The sequence below is a fragment of the Eschscholzia californica genome, unplaced genomic scaffold (assembly GCF_041429995.1).
Source record: "Eschscholzia californica isolate CP2 unplaced genomic scaffold, dmEscCali1.0.p SCAF_3, whole genome shotgun sequence".
NCBI classification, from domain to species: domain Eukaryota; kingdom Viridiplantae; phylum Streptophyta; class Magnoliopsida; order Ranunculales; family Papaveraceae; genus Eschscholzia; species Eschscholzia californica.
In genome coordinates, this window is record NW_028238420.1 from 61,451,529 (window position 1) to 61,471,144 (window position 19,616).

The following is a 19,616-nucleotide window of genomic DNA, read 5'->3' on the forward strand; positions in this document are numbered from 1 at the left end:
AAGAATCTAAAACTTTAGATTACCCTTTCATTAACATTAAATGCATTTTCATTTTATTGCTTAAGATCTCAAAAGTACATTGAATTTTGACATTGGGAACCTTTGACTAGTGACATGGGAGTACAAATTTGCTAGTCTCTCTCGGTCTCTTCTTCCTCAATGAACTATATTCAAATATTGGGTAATCATACTTCCACCCCATTTTCAATTTTATCACTAAAATGACACCTATATCAAGGTGACAATTATCAATGGACAACAATTTTTCCTTAAAAAGTTATGGATAAAACCCTAAAACAATTTATAATAGTAATATATACAAGTTTCCTCTTAAAAATAAAATCTTATATTGTCAAAGATAATAATGTGTAAATGGCAATAAAATTAAAATTGGGGTGTAGTTAAAGTTTCCCACACTAAACAACAATTAATATTGGCTCATCTCCTAATCTCCCATCATTAGTTTACTTATTTAACATATTTTTTTCTCCTTCTAAAGATTTACCTGCTAGAATAATCAACAACCGTTAAGTAACTTTAAATTTTGATTGGTACCCATTTTATAGAGAGAGCACTTTTCTCCTTCTTTCATTTTCTTCATTTGATAAAGAAATTTGTCTTAGTGAGAGAGAAAATGGTGAAAGAGAGGACATTTGATTGGAACTCTTGTTCTGATTATTTCCAGGAAACTCATTTGTTTGTGAAATTTTCTGTGCTTATTTCAGTAGGTTTTGCTTTTATTGTCTTCTACTCCAGTAACTCCATTAGAGCGCCCCCTATTATTGCAATTCAGGATTTACCAATTCATGCAAGTAAATCTCTTCAAAACCAGGAAAACCCAGGTCAGATTTCTCATACCAACATCATAAATTTCTAGTGTTCAATTTTGTGTATGGGGTTTTTAGATGATTTTTTTATTATTATTTTCTAGTTCAATTTGAGGTTTTTTTCGTTGTGTTTGATTTCCCCTTTTGATTTTGATGGAAAGTCTAGATTCCTCAGAAAGTTGGGTTGTATAATTTTGATGTGAATATTTTTGTGTATGGGTTTCAAAATCAGAGGAAAACAAAACAAAACTAAAGAGTTTTATATGAATTTTATACTTGTAGTAGTTCTTCTTTGCTATTAAATATCAATAATCTCAGAGTACTTATTTTCTTTTCATGATATATTAAGTTTAAGTAAATTCTTTTTACTTTTAAACAGTAATAGTTTAATAAGGGTAACCGTGAGTCTTGCCGTTGCTCTTATTACGGTTGGACTTTCGTCAATGGTTGACGCCAAATCCAGTGTTTCTAAGTTAAAAAAAGGAAAAGTGTTACAGGCACATGTATATAAATATGTATATGTCTAATTTGAGCAACATCATCATTTGTGATGCAGAAAAGTGTGATATTTTCAATGGGGAATGGATTTCGGATCCATCGGGCCCTATATACACTAATGAGACTTGCAATGTTGTTAGTGATCATCAAAATTGTATGAAGAATGGGCGTCCCGATTTAGGCTACCTATATTGGAAGTGGAAACCACGAGATTGTGAGTTACCGCGGTTTAATGCAAATAGATTTCTTGATGCAATGAGGAACAAATCATGGGCATTCGTGGGTGACTCAATTAATCGCAACCATCTTCAAGCATTTCTTTGCATTCTCTCTAAGGTACATTTCAAATGTTAATTTGAATTTTGTAGTATAGGTTAGATTTTCTTGATTCCTAGAATGAGTTAGGCCTTCATTTTTCCATTCTTACCATTTTATGTCTCTTAGAGTAATGAATCGATTTCTTCTTCAATGTATCTATTACATAATTGAGCTTGAAGTTGTATGTTTGAACTTTGGATCCACTTATGTCCGTTGGCATAGGATATCCTTGTATGTGCTTCTATAGGAATATGATTGCTTTCTTTGGGTCTTGGAAAACTTCAATATTCACTCTAGAGACACCACTGTGCTAGTTAATAGCATAACAGGTAATTGTGTGAGAAAAGTCCCACATAGACAACGCAAAGACTCTTGACTAACTCATAATATAGTATAGGGATCTTGACTCTTTCTTCGATGTCCACAAACTTAATATAATGTCAAAGCTAGGCCTAGATGTGATTTTCTGAATTGTCAGACGTAATTCACGCTGCCCAATAAAAAAACACGTGGTAGGCTAAAAAAGGCACACATGAGGTGGAGTGTCAGAATATCTCATATGGACAGAAGCGGAGACTCTTGACTAATATCTAGAGCATCTCCAGCCATTTCAAGTTGGTTTAGAGTTAGACTCTTGACATAAGCGGGGACTCTTGACTATTGAGCCCCCCAATTCATTTCTCAATATTCTACTCTAAAAACCAAGATCTCTATATTTCTCATGAAAAATTTAAGCTAAAAGGAAGTTTGTTGATAAATTTGATTTATTATGCATCTCAGGTGGAAGCAGCAATTGAGGTTTATCATGATAAAACTTTTGCATCAAGAAGATGGCTCTTCCCTTCTTATAACTTCACTCTATCCGTGATCTGGTCTCCTTTCCTTCTGAAGGCCGAAACTTTTTTAGATGCGAATAGTAAATCAATTGATGATGTTCATTTATATCTCGATGTCCTTGATACAGAATGGACAGATCACTATCAGAACTTCGATTATATGGTCATTTCTGCGGGGAAATGGTTTCTAAGACCATCTCTTTACTTTGAGAACAACACAGTCACGGGCTGCAACTACTGCACAGGGAAGAACTTAACAGTAATTGGGTCGGAAGTTGCTTTTCGGAAAGCCCTTAAGTTGGTATTCAACTTCATCATCAATTCCAATCACGAAAGCGTAGTGTTATACAGGACTACCACACCGGATCATTTCGAGAATGGATCATGGGACAATGGAGGTACTTGTAAACGAACTGTGCCGTTTAAAGAAGGAGAAACGGAATTACAAGAAATGGATAGTGCATTTTATAATGTAGAGTTAGAGGAGTTGAAGAAGTCGATAAATGAAATAGGCAAAAAGAAGGTAAGTCTAAAAATTTTAGACACTACCCGCCTTTCGTTGCTTAGGCCGGATGGGCATCCTGGTCCTTATAGACAGTTTCAGCCATTTTCGAAGGATAAAAATGCTACAGTTCAGAATGATTGTTTGCACTGGTGTTCACCTGGACCTATTGATTCTTGGAGTGATTTGATGATGGAGTTGGTGATGAATAATTGAGGTTTAATTTTTCAAAGAAGAAAATTAGGTATACATGGAACTTCGAAAGTTCTTTGTCATTTTTGTGTTTGAAGAGAATTTTTCATACAAAATTCAGAGTATGATATTTGTTTCCATTGTACATCAAATTAATCCCGCAGATTGGAAGATTGTTTTTGAAGAAAAAGAAGAGTTTTTTTGTGGCTTTGGGATCTCAAAATAGTCGAGTCTAACTAAATTTCCCATTATAATAGCTAAGCTAGCAACACTTTTTTTTTTGGCAATGTTAGCAACACATTTTGTCACTTTAAGCTAGGGCTTTTGCCGCTTTTTAGGAGTTTTGCCTCTTCTATTGCAGTGTTGCCAACACTTGTTTGCACTTTCGCCAATTTAGCACGATTTGATTACTTTAGGTGATTCTTTTGTAGCACTCTTGGCCACACTTTATGAAGCACTTTCGCCCACACGTACTGCGACACTCTTACACCACTTCAGACAACAGTTTTATGCCATTCTTGGTGATGCTGTTTGGTACACTTTCAGCACCAATTTATGTCCACTTTCTACGCACTTATCAGCAATACTTTTTATGGAATTTCCACAACGATTGTGGGCCAACTTTACGCGACGCTTACACTCCGCTTCAGAGAACATTTTTTACTCAAATTTTGGCAATGGTTGTTTTGCTTCAAATTTATAATGCTTTGTGCAACACATTTGGCAGCACCAGTGTCGCACTTTTGCAACATTTTCCCTTCGTGTTCTTTGTTACTTCCAGTACCTTCTTCCCCGCGATTGGAGATGTTATTTTGCGGTACTTCTGGCACGCTTTTACCTACTATTGGCACCAATTTTGTTACTCTTTTGACCGACCTTGTGTGCACTTTCGGCAAGGATTTGTTTGCCAACTTTGGTTCAGCAACATTCTTTTTTCTTGCGCCACTTTCAGCTGACTCTTTTTGTTCTTCATTCTCTTCAAAGATATTACCCCTTAATAACACATCAAAGTTACTTGAGTGAATTGGATTCTCAACCTTTTAAAATTTAGTAAATACAACAAAGAGACACTGAAGAACTTGGTAAAGGAAACAGAAGGAATTTGCAGTTCAAAGATTTCAGAAAAATGGAAAGACCGTGTGAAGAAGAGAAGAAATTCAGGTTATTTTGGAGCTCGTTAATGAGAACTGAGAACATACGGCAAACTGGCTTATATTTCCACTCTTCAGATGAAAAAACAATGAAAGCATAACATGATGACACTTAATGAAACAAGAAGAATGACAACCAGAGAAATGCAGAAGCCATGGCAATTATCATAATTCGGCAATATGCGGATATAATATGAACCTAGACACGCTATAATAATAGCGGAAAGGCTATCGGGAACAACAAACTAAGATTGGATCTTTCCTAATATCAAGGGTTATGAGACTATTATGCATTTAGAACAAAAGAAAACTACACCTCACAAGTAAAGATGCCGAGAACTATTATAGCTTAGTGCTCTGTTATGATTGTCTTTAAACAATAGAGATACGGTTTTTCTGAAGAGGAAAGAAGTTATGGCTGAAAATGTACTCAACTACTCATAGAGATAAAAGAAAGAAACACAAATGATTGAAGAACAACCGGATCGCTTTCAAGTGGTTCTTTACATGATAAAGGTCTCAAATACACATGAATTCAAAAGATCTAGCCACAACCATGCAGTTTTATTCAAACTAAGGTTTCATTCCGAAAACATTCAAACTTCAGAATAACTTCATTTCCAACAAATAAAGCTATAAAAATGGTCAAGTGAGAATTGTGATTTTGCTCATCTGTTTACTTAGTAGATGGTGAAACATCTTGCTTCCTTTTGTCTGCCTTATTAAAAGGATCCTGCATATTAAAATGAGCAATTGTTTATCATGTGGAACCTATAAAGCTCAATAAAAAAACAGAAAAATAACAGGTATATGGCATTTATTCTTGAAATCGAAGAATTCCAGTATGACACAAGATTCAATGGCCATCTTAGAGCATCCTTAAACTCATACTGAAGTAACTAAACATAAACATGGTCAAGATTTCAAGAAAAAAAAAAAAAGCACACCATCTTCAATCATAAAAGCACTTATTTTTCACAATAGATTTAATATATTGACACCCTCTCAAAATCGGGTATTCTTGATGTGATAGTCCACATCGCTTGGGAGACCTGGGCTACAGGTGCTTGCTCAAACTTAGTAAGTGTCAAGGCCTTTTGAGCAGACTCGTAGAGCCTTCACCAAGAACAAACCCCCTTACTCATGGACTTCGATCTGGGAGTCAAAGGCGGAGATGATATCGAAACTGTCAAGGGCATGGGGGGTTACACTTTGACAGAAGGGTACAGGGTCCTCTAAGACATGGACATTCAAATTAAGAAAAAGAAGAAATGGGTTTGTGGATGAAGGCGAAATTGAGATTTCATATTTTGACCTTGACTAGGAAATTAACAAGACAAATATGAGATTAACCAAGCATATAACTTCACTCAAAGTTAATGAGAAAGTTGATTTCCTACTTCAATTTGATCACATAAACCACCTCCAAAATCGCACTTCTTCTCGAAATTTACAGATTCCCCAAAACAGAAAACATAACATTATAGCAATAATACCAGATCAAGAAAGTTGTTTTGAAATCTTTAAGTTACAATTTCTAAATTCGCCTAACTCCAACAAATCTAGAATTCGTTTTCCTCAAATTTCATACAAAATAATCAAAGCATGAAAAATCCCACCATGGCCAATGAATAGATCAAGGAAAATTGTTAATCTCATCAGGTGTATTGTTACGTAATCAAACCCTAATCTGGTTATCCTTTCCTTGGCCACTCAAGAAATCACAAAAATTCTCAAACTTTAATCAGATAAAATCATAAGTATTGTATGTTAATTGAGCTCAACTAAATTAAAAACTGTGTATCTAGCATGATAAGACATTTTTAGAATAAGAGTAGAAGATTAGGGTTTTGATTTTGAGGGGGCGGATGAAGAGACTTACATTAACGAATAGAACGTTAGCTACGACGACAGCAGCGACGATCGAACCCAATATGGCCGGTGGCCCCGTCAGAAGACTCCATTTCCTGTAAATCATTCTTCTCTCTCTCTCTCAAAATTCTCTCTCTTTCTAGAATTCACTTCCTCCAAAGCGTACCAGTAGACGGGGGTAGATCACGGGGTGAAGATAACAAGCTATATACGGTTCCTTAAAAAAAGAAAAAGAAAAAAAAAGGGCGCCTTTAGAACTTCCCACTGGCATATTGAAGCCTAGGGAAATTTTAAGTGTACTCAGTATTTTTGTTATATAAACTCACATTTGAGGTATTTTTAGTTGAAGTCAAAAGAGATGAGAGTGTGACAGAGTGACAGGTAGAAGTGTATATAACATATCTCAGGCACCCCTGGAATTGGCTATTGACACCCCAAACTCTCAAAGTCTTTTTTTTTAAAGTTAAAACCACAATTACATTCATTGTAAAAACTATCCACAACATTACATTATATGATCATTCTTATTCCTCTGAGAACTACATGAGAGTGACATAAGTAAAGTTCTACACAGAACCTTCGAATGTAAAGTGCCTCATGAAGGGAAAGGAATTAACACGACACTGACTCAATCAAAAGACCCTAAAGATTGACAAAAAAAGATCTTGAAGATCGAGAATGAAAAGACCCTAAAGGTCGACAACAATATAACTTCCAAAGTCAATGCTGCAAAAGGCAACAGTTTTTTGGAAAACAAAAATCTCTTTTGGGTGCAAATATTTGGGTGGATTTTTTTTTCCCAAGTCCCCACAACTATTTTTTTTGGTATCCCAGCAACGGACATTGATATATTGCGTGTGACTTAAAAAATAAATTACTTTTGTAAGGAGTTCCAGAAGAAAGGGACGAAAGAGAAAACAGATATATATATATATATATATATATATATATATAGAGAGAGAGAGAGGGGCCTTAGCCTGGAGTTCCAGACGAAAGGGACGAAAAAAAAATAGAGAGAAGAAGAAAAAGAGAGGATAGAGAAAACATCAATGGAGAAGACGACTGCACGGTTGGAAATTTAGTTTTTAGGGTTTTTTCAGTCGGAAGTTTTTAAGATTTGTAGGTTATCTTTTAATGCAATAAGAATGAAGCCCTTATTTGTAGCTAGTCAATAACTTTAGGGTATTATTCGAAAACTATTGCTAAATATCAAAACACTACTCTTGAGAATCAATTTTTGCTGGTACAACTATGGAAACCTCCTACTTTTGGAAGGATAAAAATCAATGTTGGTGGAGCCTATCGACCTGATGGGGCGGCGGCAGCCGAAGTGGCCGAAGGGGAGATGTGGTTGATTCCTTAACCTCTACTTTCTCGCCGATATCAACTTTACATGGTGAGTTAAAGAGTTTCGGATTAGGAGAAAAGTTGAGATTATATATCTATGATCACTTGAAAGGAGATTCTCATACTATAGTTAACCCAATTTTGGACGGTCAAGAAGAGCGTCTATGGAGGCGTACCCACGATCTGGGGAGGCTACGTGGGAACCTACGAAGACGAAATGTGTCGTTTTCTCACTGCTAGAGGGACTCTAACAATGCCCCCCTTATGAACTGGCGAATTTTACTTTAATCCACTCTATTACGTTCTAGTACTTGACTTTGTAACCTGTGCACATTTCCGTCTCTGACTGTTTATATATGATATTTGGGTTTTCCTCAAAAAAAAGTATTCCGCTTCGTAAATTGCATCTAAATGCTCCATAAATACCAATGACCATAGTTTATAAATTAACATTATGATAATTTTTCTACCAATCCAGAGTGGGTGTTACATCTTTATCAAAAATGTGTTTTTAAGCCCGTTATATTGTTAGATGATACTAAACAAACAATTTGATTACAAGTATAAAATTAAGGGTTATTTCCCAAATAGCCCCCAATTTTGTGATCGGTTTCTTGCCTAGCCCCCTACTTTGTCAAAAATACTTAGATGGCCTTCTTTTTCACTTACCGTCATAACACCGTTAACCAGTCAACATTTCTCTCTCTTCCATCTCATCACCTCTCTCTGCCACCTCATTGTCTAAGTATTTTTAGTCAACTTTTAAACATGCATCCATAAATATGTTATGACGGTAAGTGAAAAAGGGGGTCATCTAAGTATTTTTGACAAAGTAGGGGGCTAGGCAGGAAACCGGTCACAAAGTTGGGGCTATTTGGAAAATAACCCTAAAATTAAATATTTTTAGTCAACTTTTAAACATGCATCCATAAGTGCCCTCATAGTCTAGGCCAGCAAACAACACAATTAACTTTTTTTTTGTTAAACTTAAAAAAAAACATAAATAACTAAACTAGTAGTCTTGTTCCTTAAAGTCCTTTATCCCACTCTTTCTTTTCTTTATATTAAAGAACCTCACGAATTCTTATTCATCTTCACCTATCTTTCTCTGTAGAATGGGGCTGGAAATACATCCGGCGTCATCGTCGTCACCAGATGATGATGATGTTGAATACAAAATAAGAGAAGAAGATGGTGGAGCAATATTTGTATTGGAATCAAAAGGGAATTGGTGGCATGCCGGATTTCATCTAACGACGGCGATAGTAGGACCATTGATTCTTGCATTACCATACGCTTTCAAAGGATTAGGATGGTCAATTGGTTTCTTCTCTTTAACAATCATGGGTATCGTTACTTTCTACTCTTATTATTTAATGTCTAAAGTTCTTGAACGCTGTGAAAATGAAGGTCGTCGTCATATCAGATTCAGGGAGCTCGCCGGTGATGTTTTCGGTAACATTTATAAAGTCTTACCCTTCTAAATTTCTTAATTTATATTATTATTTTCTCTCTCTCTCTCTCTCTAGACATATATTAATACGTGATGATGGTTACTTGTAGTTAGTTTAAATGTATCTTTTTAGTCTATATTTTCTTTCTTTTATTATCACAAATTTTAAAGAGTATGTCAAATTTTTTTAGGGAATCTCAGAGCATTATAGCAAATCCAATAGACTTATTTCATCAAAAAAAATCCAATAGACTTCCAACTGTGGCCCTTATCTTTAGAGCATCTCCAATGCAACACTTAATCTTAGAAACTCCGAGTGCCACTTAGGATTTTTAGAGTTTTTTTCTTAAAAACCATCTCCAATGCAACACTCTATTTGGATCTCTAAGATGACGTGTCGAGGGTGGAATAGAGATATCTCAAGAGGACACTCTAGAAATAGAGTGTCCTCTTGAGATATCTCTAATTGTCCACCTAATCAATATTTGATTTTCAACCAATAGAAATCGAGTCTTCTATATTTTCTAAAATAACTAACTATTTATTTACAAAAATAACTATGACACATAAGTAAATAAGATAAGTTTCAAGTTTTGCATTGGAGACACAAAAAATTTGAGGATCTCTATTGACGCCACGTAGGAGTGAGAATCTCAATTGGAACTTGACACATATGATGAATAGAGATTTTTTTGAGTTTTGCATTGGAGATGCTCTTAGAGAGTCCCTAAATTTTTTTGGAGCTTCCTAGATTTTCTACTCCAACAAAAATCAAGAGAAATTTTGCCAAGTATTTTTATATTTGCAAAATGTTTTGTAAAAGATTTACAATATCTTTCGATAGGGTTGCAACAACTTGCAAACGTATTGCAACTGCTTGTAAAAAAATGTGCAATTGGGTTTTTAACTAAATATAAAAAATTTAAATTAAATTATTAACTAAGAAAACTGTGAGCTAATTTTAAATTTTTTAAGCTGCTAAAAGACAAGTTAGTTTCTGAACTTAATGATTAAAAACTATAATGTCCCGGACTTTTAAAAGTTTCAAACTTTAAAGTTTCTGAACCTTTAAAGTTTTGAACATTTATGTGGCCAGAACACTTAGAAGTTATGAGATCTTTGGAAGTCCGGAACAAAAAAAATCTAGTAAAAAGGTCTGAACGAATAACAGGCTCTTAAAAATTTAAAATTAGCTCTTGGATCACATTTTCTATAAAAGCTCAAATGAGGGACTTCCAATTTAAAGTTCAATTTATTTGTATGTTTGTGGCATAGATATGTTGAATTTTAATTTCAAATTTCGACAAATGAAATTACTGGCTCCAAATTTATTAGGTTTTTTTATTATAAGATTGTGTTAGGAAACACAATAAGATAGCAAAAACATTTTGCACAAAAATTAAAAGAATAAAGATAAGATTTTTTCTTCAAAAGTGGGGTTGATCTCATTTGTTAAGAAATCCACCCTTAACTAGCTGTTGGAAGAGGAGGGGTGCAAGAGTAGTTAAAGTGTTAAACTATTTGAGTTAGAATTACCAAATTATGAGGAGGTAATTTATACCTAACTAGGTATAGCCCGTGCTCGTAGGGCACAGAGTTGTCTATAGAAATTTACGTCAAATTATCGATATATATTTTGGTCATTCAGAATTTTCAAGTAGACAAAACAAAATTGATAATTGTAATAATGTGAGATTTAAAGAAAGAAGAAAAAATATAAAAACTTGAATCGTGTGAATTTGAAAAGAGAGAAAATAAGGGGAGAGAGAGAGAGAAATAGTGTGAGGTTTTATAGGAAGTAGGTAGTTTATTTTGACTTGTTGTCTTTATCTTTTAAAACCTCTTTTACACTTGATTTACCAATAAAAATTGCACGGTCAAGATTTATAAACAATGTTTATGACATGACACCAAAACCAAGCTAATTTGTTATATAGACTAGGGTATAGCCCGTGTCCGTAGGACACGGATTTTTCAATATTGATATTATGAGAGAGTAATAAAAGTAAATTAAAAATAATAGTTGTGATTAAATTAAGTTTGGAGAATAACAATCATGGAGATTTTATTGAGTTCTTTTGAAGAAAGAAGATGAAAGAGAGAAAGAATCGTGTGGAAGTTTTAGGATAGGAGAGAGAAAAATAGTTTGAGAATATATAGGAAGTGGGTAGTTATTTTAACTTTTAAATAGGCCAGCGCTTTGGGGAAAGCTAAATAGTTTCCGGGGTGTGAAGATTTGGTCAAAAATTGGTCAATTTTGTTTGACAATTTTATCTAGGGGGAAAGCAAAATAACTTCTCCACCTCAGCTCTTTCCCTCCACCTCACTTCTCTCCCTCCACCTCATCTTCTCTCTCCACCTCATCTTCTCTCTCTCTTCTCCGATAGGTCGCCGGCCGGAAAATTTTCCGGCCGGCGACCATGAAAAAAAAAAAAAAAAAAATCTCACATCTCTCTCTCTCTCTCTCTAAACTCCGGCGAAGGGGGCTTCCCTTCGCCGGAGTTCCGGTCTGTTGAAGTCTTCAACAGACCGGATCTGTTGAAGAACAGACCGGACTGGTCTGTTCTTCAACAGACCGGAACTCCGGCGAAGGGAAGCCCCCTTCGCCGGAGTTTAGAGAGAGAGAGGTGTGAGAGAAATTTTTTTTTTTTTTTTTTTTTTGTCATGGTCGCCGGCCGGAAAATTCCTGCCGGCGACTTATCGGAGAAGAGAGAGAGAAGATGAGGTGGAGGGAGGTGAGATGAGGTGGAGGGAGGTGAGGTGAGGTGGAGGGAGGTGAGGGGGGAAATTTTTTATTTTGAGCCATACTCCCCATAAAATATGTTTCCCCGGAAACTTTTCCAAATTTTGCATATTCCCTTTAAAATTTTACACCCCGGAAACTATTTAGCTTTCCCCAAAGCGCTGGCCTTTAAATATTATAAAAGACTTTTGTAAGGAAAGGTCAAGATTTACTTAAGATATTTAAACGTTTAAGATTTATAGATAGAAGTTATGACATGGCAAAAAACCTATCTCATTTGTTATATAGATTTCTCCACATATAGTCCCTCAAACCATATTTTTTAAACATACTGAAACCAAACCATATTTTTTAAACATACTGAAACCAATCTGAATGATATTGTAATAAGGAGAACTTGAAATGTACATAAACTCTTGATTAAATTATGTTATGATGAATTATCCCGATAAAGAAAGGCCTAAATTGTAATTAAACTTTGAAAACTATGACTTTTAGTGAAAGTGAGTCATCATGTTACGAATTAAGTCAAGATGCTTTGTAATGTTACGCATACAAAGGTGATGCTACGTCTGACCACTCTCCCAGGTGAATTCCGACTGGATGACGTGGCCAGGCCAGAGTTAGAGAGGGAGAGTTTTTCACTTTCTCTCTCTAAATCTAGCCCGGCCATGTCACCTGGGAGAGTGGTCGGGCATAGCATCATTTTTGCATTCCAAAAATTCATTTTAGTTTTCAGTCTTTTTTTTACCAAACAAATTTATAGGCTCCTTAGGTTTTTTCACCAACTTCTTCTATTCTTCCCAATCGTTACTTCGTTTGCTTTACCTCGTTCTCTACTCTCTTCTCACTGTTCTGATGAAGGAAAGAGTATCTTTCTTTCGGACTCCCTTTGTTTCAGAAAGAGATAAAAATAAAGAAAAATAACAAAAAGAGAAAGATAGTGGTGGTCGAAAGTGTTTGAGAAGTTGAAGACAGAAAACGAAAATGAAAGTGTCACGTTCCACGCCTTCGATGTCAAAAGAAATCTGGCTGAAATCATGCAGCCATGAATAGGATCGGACCCAGTTGTACTTTTCTGAAACGCCTTGAGGACGACTCTTACTATATTGGGAGAGTCTGTTGGCGCCCCAAAATTTACTACAGGCCCACCCAACCTCTCTGATAGTGCCCCTCAGACAAGGCAGTGCGAGGTACTTGGAGTAGGTGGTAAGCCTATTCCTGGCTGCACTTGAACAATCCGGACGGAGGCCTGTTTGATTGCCCTCGGATTGCCCTGTTTGCGGGCCTCAGACTACTCAGTCCGATGGCCACAAGGAGGGCTGAGACAGGGGTGGGCCTATAGCAAAATTTGGAGGGCCTGTAGACTCCCTACGCCTACTATATTAGTTTGTTTGCATTTTCCATTGATACTGCACTCAATGCAACAAATTTCTCATGAATAGAACAAACCTCTTAGTCTTTGGTGGTAAAATTCTTACTCCATTTAGAAAAAAAAAAAACAATGCTGATATAAGCTAAATAATTTTAAATTTTTTTGTAGGGTCTGGTTGGATGTACTATTTTGTAGTTTTCATTCAAACGGCTATTAATGTTGGAATTGGAATTGGTTCTATATTATTCTCCGCTGATTCTATTAAGGTATAAATTTCAATATGTACAAATTTTGTTGGTATATAGTCAATTGAGATAAAAATACCCTTTCGTGATATGAGACGGATAGAAAAAGGATTGAGTCAATAGATGAAATAAAATACCACAAAATAACCTAACTTGTTCAGCCAATAGGTTATAGGCCCCTTGCTATTTGGCCTATTTTTCCAAGAATAACTTTTTTTTTGTCTTTGAAACAAAATCAGATACTATACTCAAATTTGTATCCAGAAGGAGAATTGAAGCTGTATCATTTCATAGCAATGGTGACAATGGTGATGATTGTTCTCTCTCAGCTTCCATCCTTTCATTCTCTGAGGCACATCAACCTTGGTTCTCTTTTCCTCAGCCTCGGCTACACTTTTCTCGTTGTTGGTGCATGTATTTATGCAGGTACTCTTACTAGTTACATAATTTTCCATCTTCAATAAATATATGAAATAAACGTATAGGACTTAGAGTTAGAGGTAGCTCAATAGGTTTAGTCAGTAAATTTATTCTTCATAGATCACTAGTTCAAATCTTCTTAGAATAATGGTAAAGTTTGTGTTTGGTCATTTAAATTCCATGACCCGCTAGAATAGAAAATGTTTAATTAGTGCTAGGGAACAACGAATTTCTCACAGACTTGGACAGAAATCTGATGTGGCTTCCCATGATTACAGCTTCGGATGATTTGTATCCACTAATGCTGCAATCATGGGAAGCCACATCGGATTTCTACCTACATTCCGCCCGGAATTTATAGTTCCCTAGCATTTCTCATTTATCAAAGTTCGAATCCTCTCAAACACAACGTAGTTGTACTTAATTGGTCGTTTAATTTCAGGATTTTGTAGATTAGAAAATGTTTAATTTTTAAGGAGAGCTTATTGTTGGTATTGGATTCTTTTGTTATTGCAGGGTATTCGAAGAATGCACCTCCAAAGGATTACTCTTTCGATCCTTCGAAATCAGTTAGAGTATTTGATGCTTTCTCATCCATCTCCATCTTAGCTGCCATTTTCGGCAATGGCATACTTCCAGAGATACAAGTACTCCTTGAAACATTTTTTTAACACTTGCAATTACATTTGTCGGTGAAATATGTTGTCATATTAGTTGTTTTGCGATGTTTACCCGCGTAAAAAGAAGTAGAAAACTTAAGAAATGATATAATGACATAGTATTTGATATATGTTTTAAAGATTGATGTTCTTTTTTATTGATGCAGGCAACAATGGCTCCTCCGGCTACAGGGAAGATGGTGAAAGGGCTTCTATTGTGTTACACAGTGATAGTTCTTACCTTCTATCCAACTGCATTTTCAGGGTACTGGGCTTTTGGAAGAAATTCTTCTTCCAACATTCTTAATAGCCTCCTTCCAGATATTGGGCCTGCTTTAGCACCTACTTGGGTATTGGGCCTTGCCGTCATCTTCATCATCCTTCAGCTCCTAGCCATTGCCCTAGTAAGCCCACAATCATACTCCCTTAGGCTAATTTATCGATCCTTTGATCTGACTTATGTTCCACTCTAACGTTTTCAAACAATCAACTTTCATGGAAATGAACAGGTTTACTCACAAGTTGCATATGAGATAATGGAAAAGAAGTCAGCTAATGTGAAAGAAGGGAAGTATTCAATGAGAAACTTAATACCAAGGATACTTCTAAGATCGTTTTACATGGTTTTATGTGGATTTTTCGCAGCAATGTTTCCGTTTTTTGGTGATATCGGAAGTTTAGTAGGTGCAATCGGATTCATCCCACTGGATTTCATACTCCCGATGTTGTTATATAATATGACATATAAGCCCTCGAGAAAATCGATTACATATTGGATCAATATGATTATCATGGTTGTATTTTCGGGTGCAGGAATCATGGGAGCTTTCTCTTCCACAAGGAAGTTAATTCTTGATGTACACAAGTTCAAGCTCTTCAGTGGGCGTGTAGTCAACTGAGTTGCACATATGTATAATGTATGTGATTGTGTTGTTTAGATATTTAAGAGTGAATTTCAATTTGGTTCATATCTGATTGGAGTTGAGTGGGTAACATGTATATCTTCATGGTTTGAATCATACTGTGTCAAAAAAAATTTAATTTATAAATACTTGCAGTTATTAATATTCTTAATCAAATTATAACTTGGGTGAACAGCGACGTTGTTAATGCAATTGATTTTGGGGTTGATACAAGTTTACGAAATACGAATAATGAGCTGGTAAATAAAGCTAACTTAACGAATAAAGTTCTATAGGCCCCACATGAATTGTTGAGTCCAACCTACGACGAAGGTCAACTCTAGGCGGAAAGATATTTAGAGAGAATGAGACGTTTTAGGAACTACATAGAATTTTTCAACAAAAAACTATACAAACAAACAAAAACCTAAGGTTCTTCGTTTTACAAGATCATGAATACGACAGCTTAGAAAATTAACTAGAGGGTGCAGTAGATGCACGAAATCAAATGGTCTAAAATGACAACATTCTAAACAAAGTTGTAAATTGCGGTATTGATTCACCAGGCAAGCATAAATTTGAAGAGACAATTATTCCTCATAATGTGGAAGCCATATAACTATCCTTGAATTAATGTGTGTCATAATGTGATTATTGATTGAATTTTAATTCTTAAAGTGAGTTATGTTTAGACAAATTAAGCATTACAATATTTTAAAGGGTAATCAGATATCATGTCACATTTACTTCTTTCATATGCAACCTATTTTTGTCATATTTGCAATAACTAAGAAGGACTTTTCAGAACTTATTTGTGAGGGAGGGTTATAAGAATAAATAACTTATAAAGTTGGAGTTATTACTCATTTATTGAAATAATAATAACTTGAGAATAAATCCTTCAAATAATTGGATGAACTGAAAGTTTATTGGCAGTAAAAGATGAGTGAGAGGGATTTTTTACAAAGCCGATTCCCGAGGTGTAGAGAAGCAGACTGGTCAGGCCCTCCAGAGTGTTTGATGTTGACGTGAGTGAGATTCATAAACTCTTTAGATTTGAAAAATCTATGCAACCCTGAAATATTTATACTCGTCGGACCCACTCTCTGCTCTGTCCGACCTCACTTATCTTGTCTGGTCGTGGTAAAAAAAAATATTTACATACAAAACTACCTAATTTCCCCATAATTCAGCATTTGCCCTGCCTAAATTTGAATGCTTAGCTGATTGATCCCGGTCGGCGGGTCGGGTCGTATACAAGATTTGTCTGAGTTGGGTTTTAGTCCTTGGACGCTTCAAAGTTCTGTTAACTTTTGCATCATCCAACTGAAAATAAATTGGCCATGAGTGGAGAAGACTAAAATGTTATATTCTTATACTAGATTGTCATTTTTTATGTGAGATTATTATTCCCATACGTCTCTTAATGTATAACGTTCTTTGAGTCTGACATTTGTTTTTTTGTTTTTAAGTGAGGTCTATGACGTGTAACTTTTAAACCTATCACATGGGGATTTAGGTCTGATACCATGTTAAATTTGTGACCATTCAACTCAAAGTTGACATGTTGTTTTTTCTTTTTAAGTCAGACCCATTACGTGTAGTTTTTAAACAATACCATATTAAATTTGTGGTCGTTCAACTCAAAGCAATTGGTAATGAGATGAGAAGACTTAGACATTGTATAATTGGGTACTTGATGACTCTCCTTCCATGTGAGACTATTTTCAAGTTAGAACTCCAAACGCTGCTATGTTTGTGAAGAATGTTTTTGTTTTGCTAATTAGGTGTCTGTCAAGATGAAGGTTTTTTCGAAAAATATAGTGTCGTGATTCCATTATTAATTATTTTTGGGATGAATAGTCTTTGAGCTAATTGGGCTTTAAGGTTGGTTATATTATACTGATGACTTGTTCTTCATATTCTTCGCTATTTTGAGTTAGTCTTCAAATTTTGTAATTAGTTAGATTTTATCTATTTATGAGCGCATCAAGATCTATTTACTCTTAGAGTATTCTTGTATTACAAATTAGAGACAATCTATTTTATATTTTGTTAAAAATAAATATATCGACATCATATTCTTTTAAACTTAACAAAAACCAAACATGTAGAATCGTACAGTTTTAATTGTTTGCAGCTAAATGAGGATACACATCATATCCACAAATTTCATGCAGAAACTTTAATGAAATGAATAAGGTATTTTTCAAAATTTGGTCCACACGGATCTCATCGGGTAAAAAAAGAAAATCCGAGTGAGGATGAAGATTCAAAGAAGGTAAAAATTGAAGGACAAAATGAGCAATAAAAACAAAAGGATAACTTGAAACAAAAGAGCATTAGATTCATAACCATTTCGTGGTAATAATAAATACACTCTCTCTCCTTTCATTCAGTCTCAAATTTCAGAATTTGGAAATGATCATAAATGAGTTTAGGTTCAAGAGATAGAGATAGGAGTGAAAAAGAAAAAACAGATGGGACCCATTTTGTAGTTAAAGCCCTTAACGGCCTTCTCTGTTTTCAAATTTTGTCCCACATCTGATATTATTATGAGGCTAGCAACCTCTGTGATTAGCATTTAAGTGTGTTGTGAACAAGTTGTGTGCAGTAATTGTAGACCGCATGATATCTAAAATGAGTGAAAAGAATTCATTACTCATGTCCCATCTCAAAAGTTATGAATCTTCCCTCATTTAATCTTTATTTGATACTATTATAGTTAATGGAGTATTTGAATTCAAATATTTGTTAGGCATAGTGCCTAAAATTAGTATAAAATTTTCTTAAATGTCGAATAATGTACTAATTATTTTTTACAACAATGTATTGTTCAATGCTTGTAAACAGTATTACCACATAAGTTAAACTAACCAACCTACTGTTGGAGTGCAAATGTGACTTCAACCATCACAGCTTGAATTCTTTTTTTTTTACCTTAACTTGATTCTTGGATAGATTTTCCACTCAACTTTGACTAGGGTTCCTTCTATATTTTATGTTTTCGATTTTTGACAAACTTCTCTGATTTTTTCCTTTTGCAATTTTGAGCGGGTTAAAGAGTCTTTAAACAACCAAACGAAAAATAACAGGTTAAAGAGTCTGACCCTAGTTTTTCTCTGTTTTTATTCTTTTGCCAAACCAAGGTGACTAAATAAAAGTGCAATCCGGGGAAACCTTAGGTTTCGATGGGTAAATCTTTTTTTTTTATATTACCAATCTTGGAACAACGTTTGAACTGATCATATGGATTTTAGCATCTTCAACAAAAAAAATAATGGATTGTAGCCTGGACGACCCATGGCATATGGGTGTACAAAGTCCAAACTATATTATTTAGTTATCACTAAATTAAGAATTCTTACCAATAGTACATGGATGTTTGGATTACTAGAGAGAGTAAGGGAGATAATAATTTGTAGGGGAAAGGGGGGGAATTTAGAAAGTGAGATACACTACACAAATAGTTTTTGTTGGATAAAGTGAGAGATGTATACAAACATAAATAGTTTGTGTTTCCCTAATGGCTAATGCATAAGGAGACATACTAGTGTTCTCATCAAATCCAAAAAGTTTATGCTTTAAAAGAGAGAAAGTAGTTATATTTCCTGTCCTTTAATTTCTACCGGACACTTCATATATTGACTTTGACATAATTTATGGGAATGGGCGATGTATCTGAGATGTGTTTTAAAAATGAGTGTTTGTCTGCCTTAAAATTTTGAATCAATTATGATAGAATACCCAACCATTCACCCGCATGAATTTCAATTGGATTATGTGATCGAACAAGATTTAGAAAAAATTAGACACTCCCTTTCTAAGATTTCGACAAAATTAAGACGAGAGAATAGTCGGACAGAAAGTCATATCTCTTTTCGTGTTACAATAAAACAAAGAAGGTAAAATTACTACTTCGCCCACGTCTGTATATATGTACTAACCTTGTAAAGTAGTATGTAGTATAGACTTGTATGTATGCCTTTAAAACGTAAGAATAAAAATGTGAAATATTATAATCACAAAATACAAAATGAGAGTAATAGGATCCAAAGATAGATTTAGTGGGACAAAAGGGGCGTTGGGGAAAAGTAAATGGTAGAGATAGATGGCACAAGTACTTCAAGTTTTTTAACATTGAAGAGGGACAGAAAGAAAATGTATTCACTCCCCTCTTTCTCTCTCTCTCTCTCTCTAAACTCTCTCTAAACACTCATGCATAGCTTTCAATTAATTACTACTCCAACCCCCACTCTATCCAACTTACTTTTTT

General features: G+C 34.9%; 2 protein-coding genes and 1 long non-coding RNA gene across 3 annotated transcripts; 2 read left to right on the forward strand and 1 right to left on the reverse strand.

Moving 5' to 3' along the window:
- The first annotated feature begins 503 nt into the window (after positions 1–503).
- Positions 504–3,396, forward strand: LOC147552848 (protein trichome birefringence-like 26). The gene is made up of 3 exons (XM_086670498.1): positions 504–842; positions 1,384–1,661; positions 2,424–3,396. The coding sequence occupies exons 1-3, from the start codon at positions 635–637 to the stop codon at positions 3,195–3,197; spliced, it is 1,260 nt and encodes a 419-aa protein (XP_086526624.1). The 5' UTR covers positions 504–634; the 3' UTR covers positions 3,198–3,396.
- A 1,390-nt stretch (positions 3,397–4,786) lies between these two features.
- Positions 4,787–6,459, reverse strand: LOC147552849 (uncharacterized). Its single transcript, XR_015238074.1, has 2 exons — positions 6,207–6,459; positions 4,787–5,057 (listed from the first exon to the last, which is right to left on the reverse strand). It is a non-coding gene; the product is annotated as an uncharacterized LOC147552849 (long non-coding RNA).
- A 2,152-nt stretch (positions 6,460–8,611) lies between these two features.
- Positions 8,612–15,503, forward strand: LOC147552850 (putative GABA transporter 2). Its single transcript, XM_086670034.1, has 6 exons — positions 8,612–8,998; positions 13,283–13,380; positions 13,599–13,785; positions 14,296–14,426; positions 14,606–14,842; positions 14,948–15,503. Exons 1-6 carry the CDS (start codon positions 8,659–8,661, stop codon positions 15,335–15,337), a joined length of 1,383 nt encoding a protein of 460 aa, XP_086526160.1. The 5' UTR covers positions 8,612–8,658; the 3' UTR covers positions 15,338–15,503.
- The last annotated feature ends 4,113 nt before the right edge of the window (positions 15,504–19,616 follow it).

Excerpts from the sequence above, each read along its gene's own strand:
- LOC147552848 (XM_086670498.1), top strand. The coding sequence starts at position 635 with ATGGTGAAAGAGAGGACATTTGATTGGAACTCTTGTTCTGATTATTTC. Across the intron at positions 843-1,383 it reads TCAAAACCAGGAAAACCCAG|AAAAGTGTGATATTTTCAAT; the intron begins GTCAGATTTCTC and ends TTTGTGATGCAG. Across the intron at positions 1,662-2,423 it reads TTCTTTGCATTCTCTCTAAG|GTGGAAGCAGCAATTGAGGT; the intron begins GTACATTTCAAA and ends TATGCATCTCAG.
- LOC147552850 (XM_086670034.1), top strand. The coding sequence starts at position 8,659 with ATGGGGCTGGAAATACATCCGGCGTCATCGTCGTCACCAGATGATGAT. Across the intron at positions 13,786-14,295 it reads TGGTGCATGTATTTATGCAG|GGTATTCGAAGAATGCACCT; the intron begins GTACTCTTACTA and ends TTGTTATTGCAG. Across the intron at positions 14,843-14,947 it reads AGCTCCTAGCCATTGCCCTA|GTTTACTCACAAGTTGCATA; the intron begins GTAAGCCCACAA and ends GGAAATGAACAG.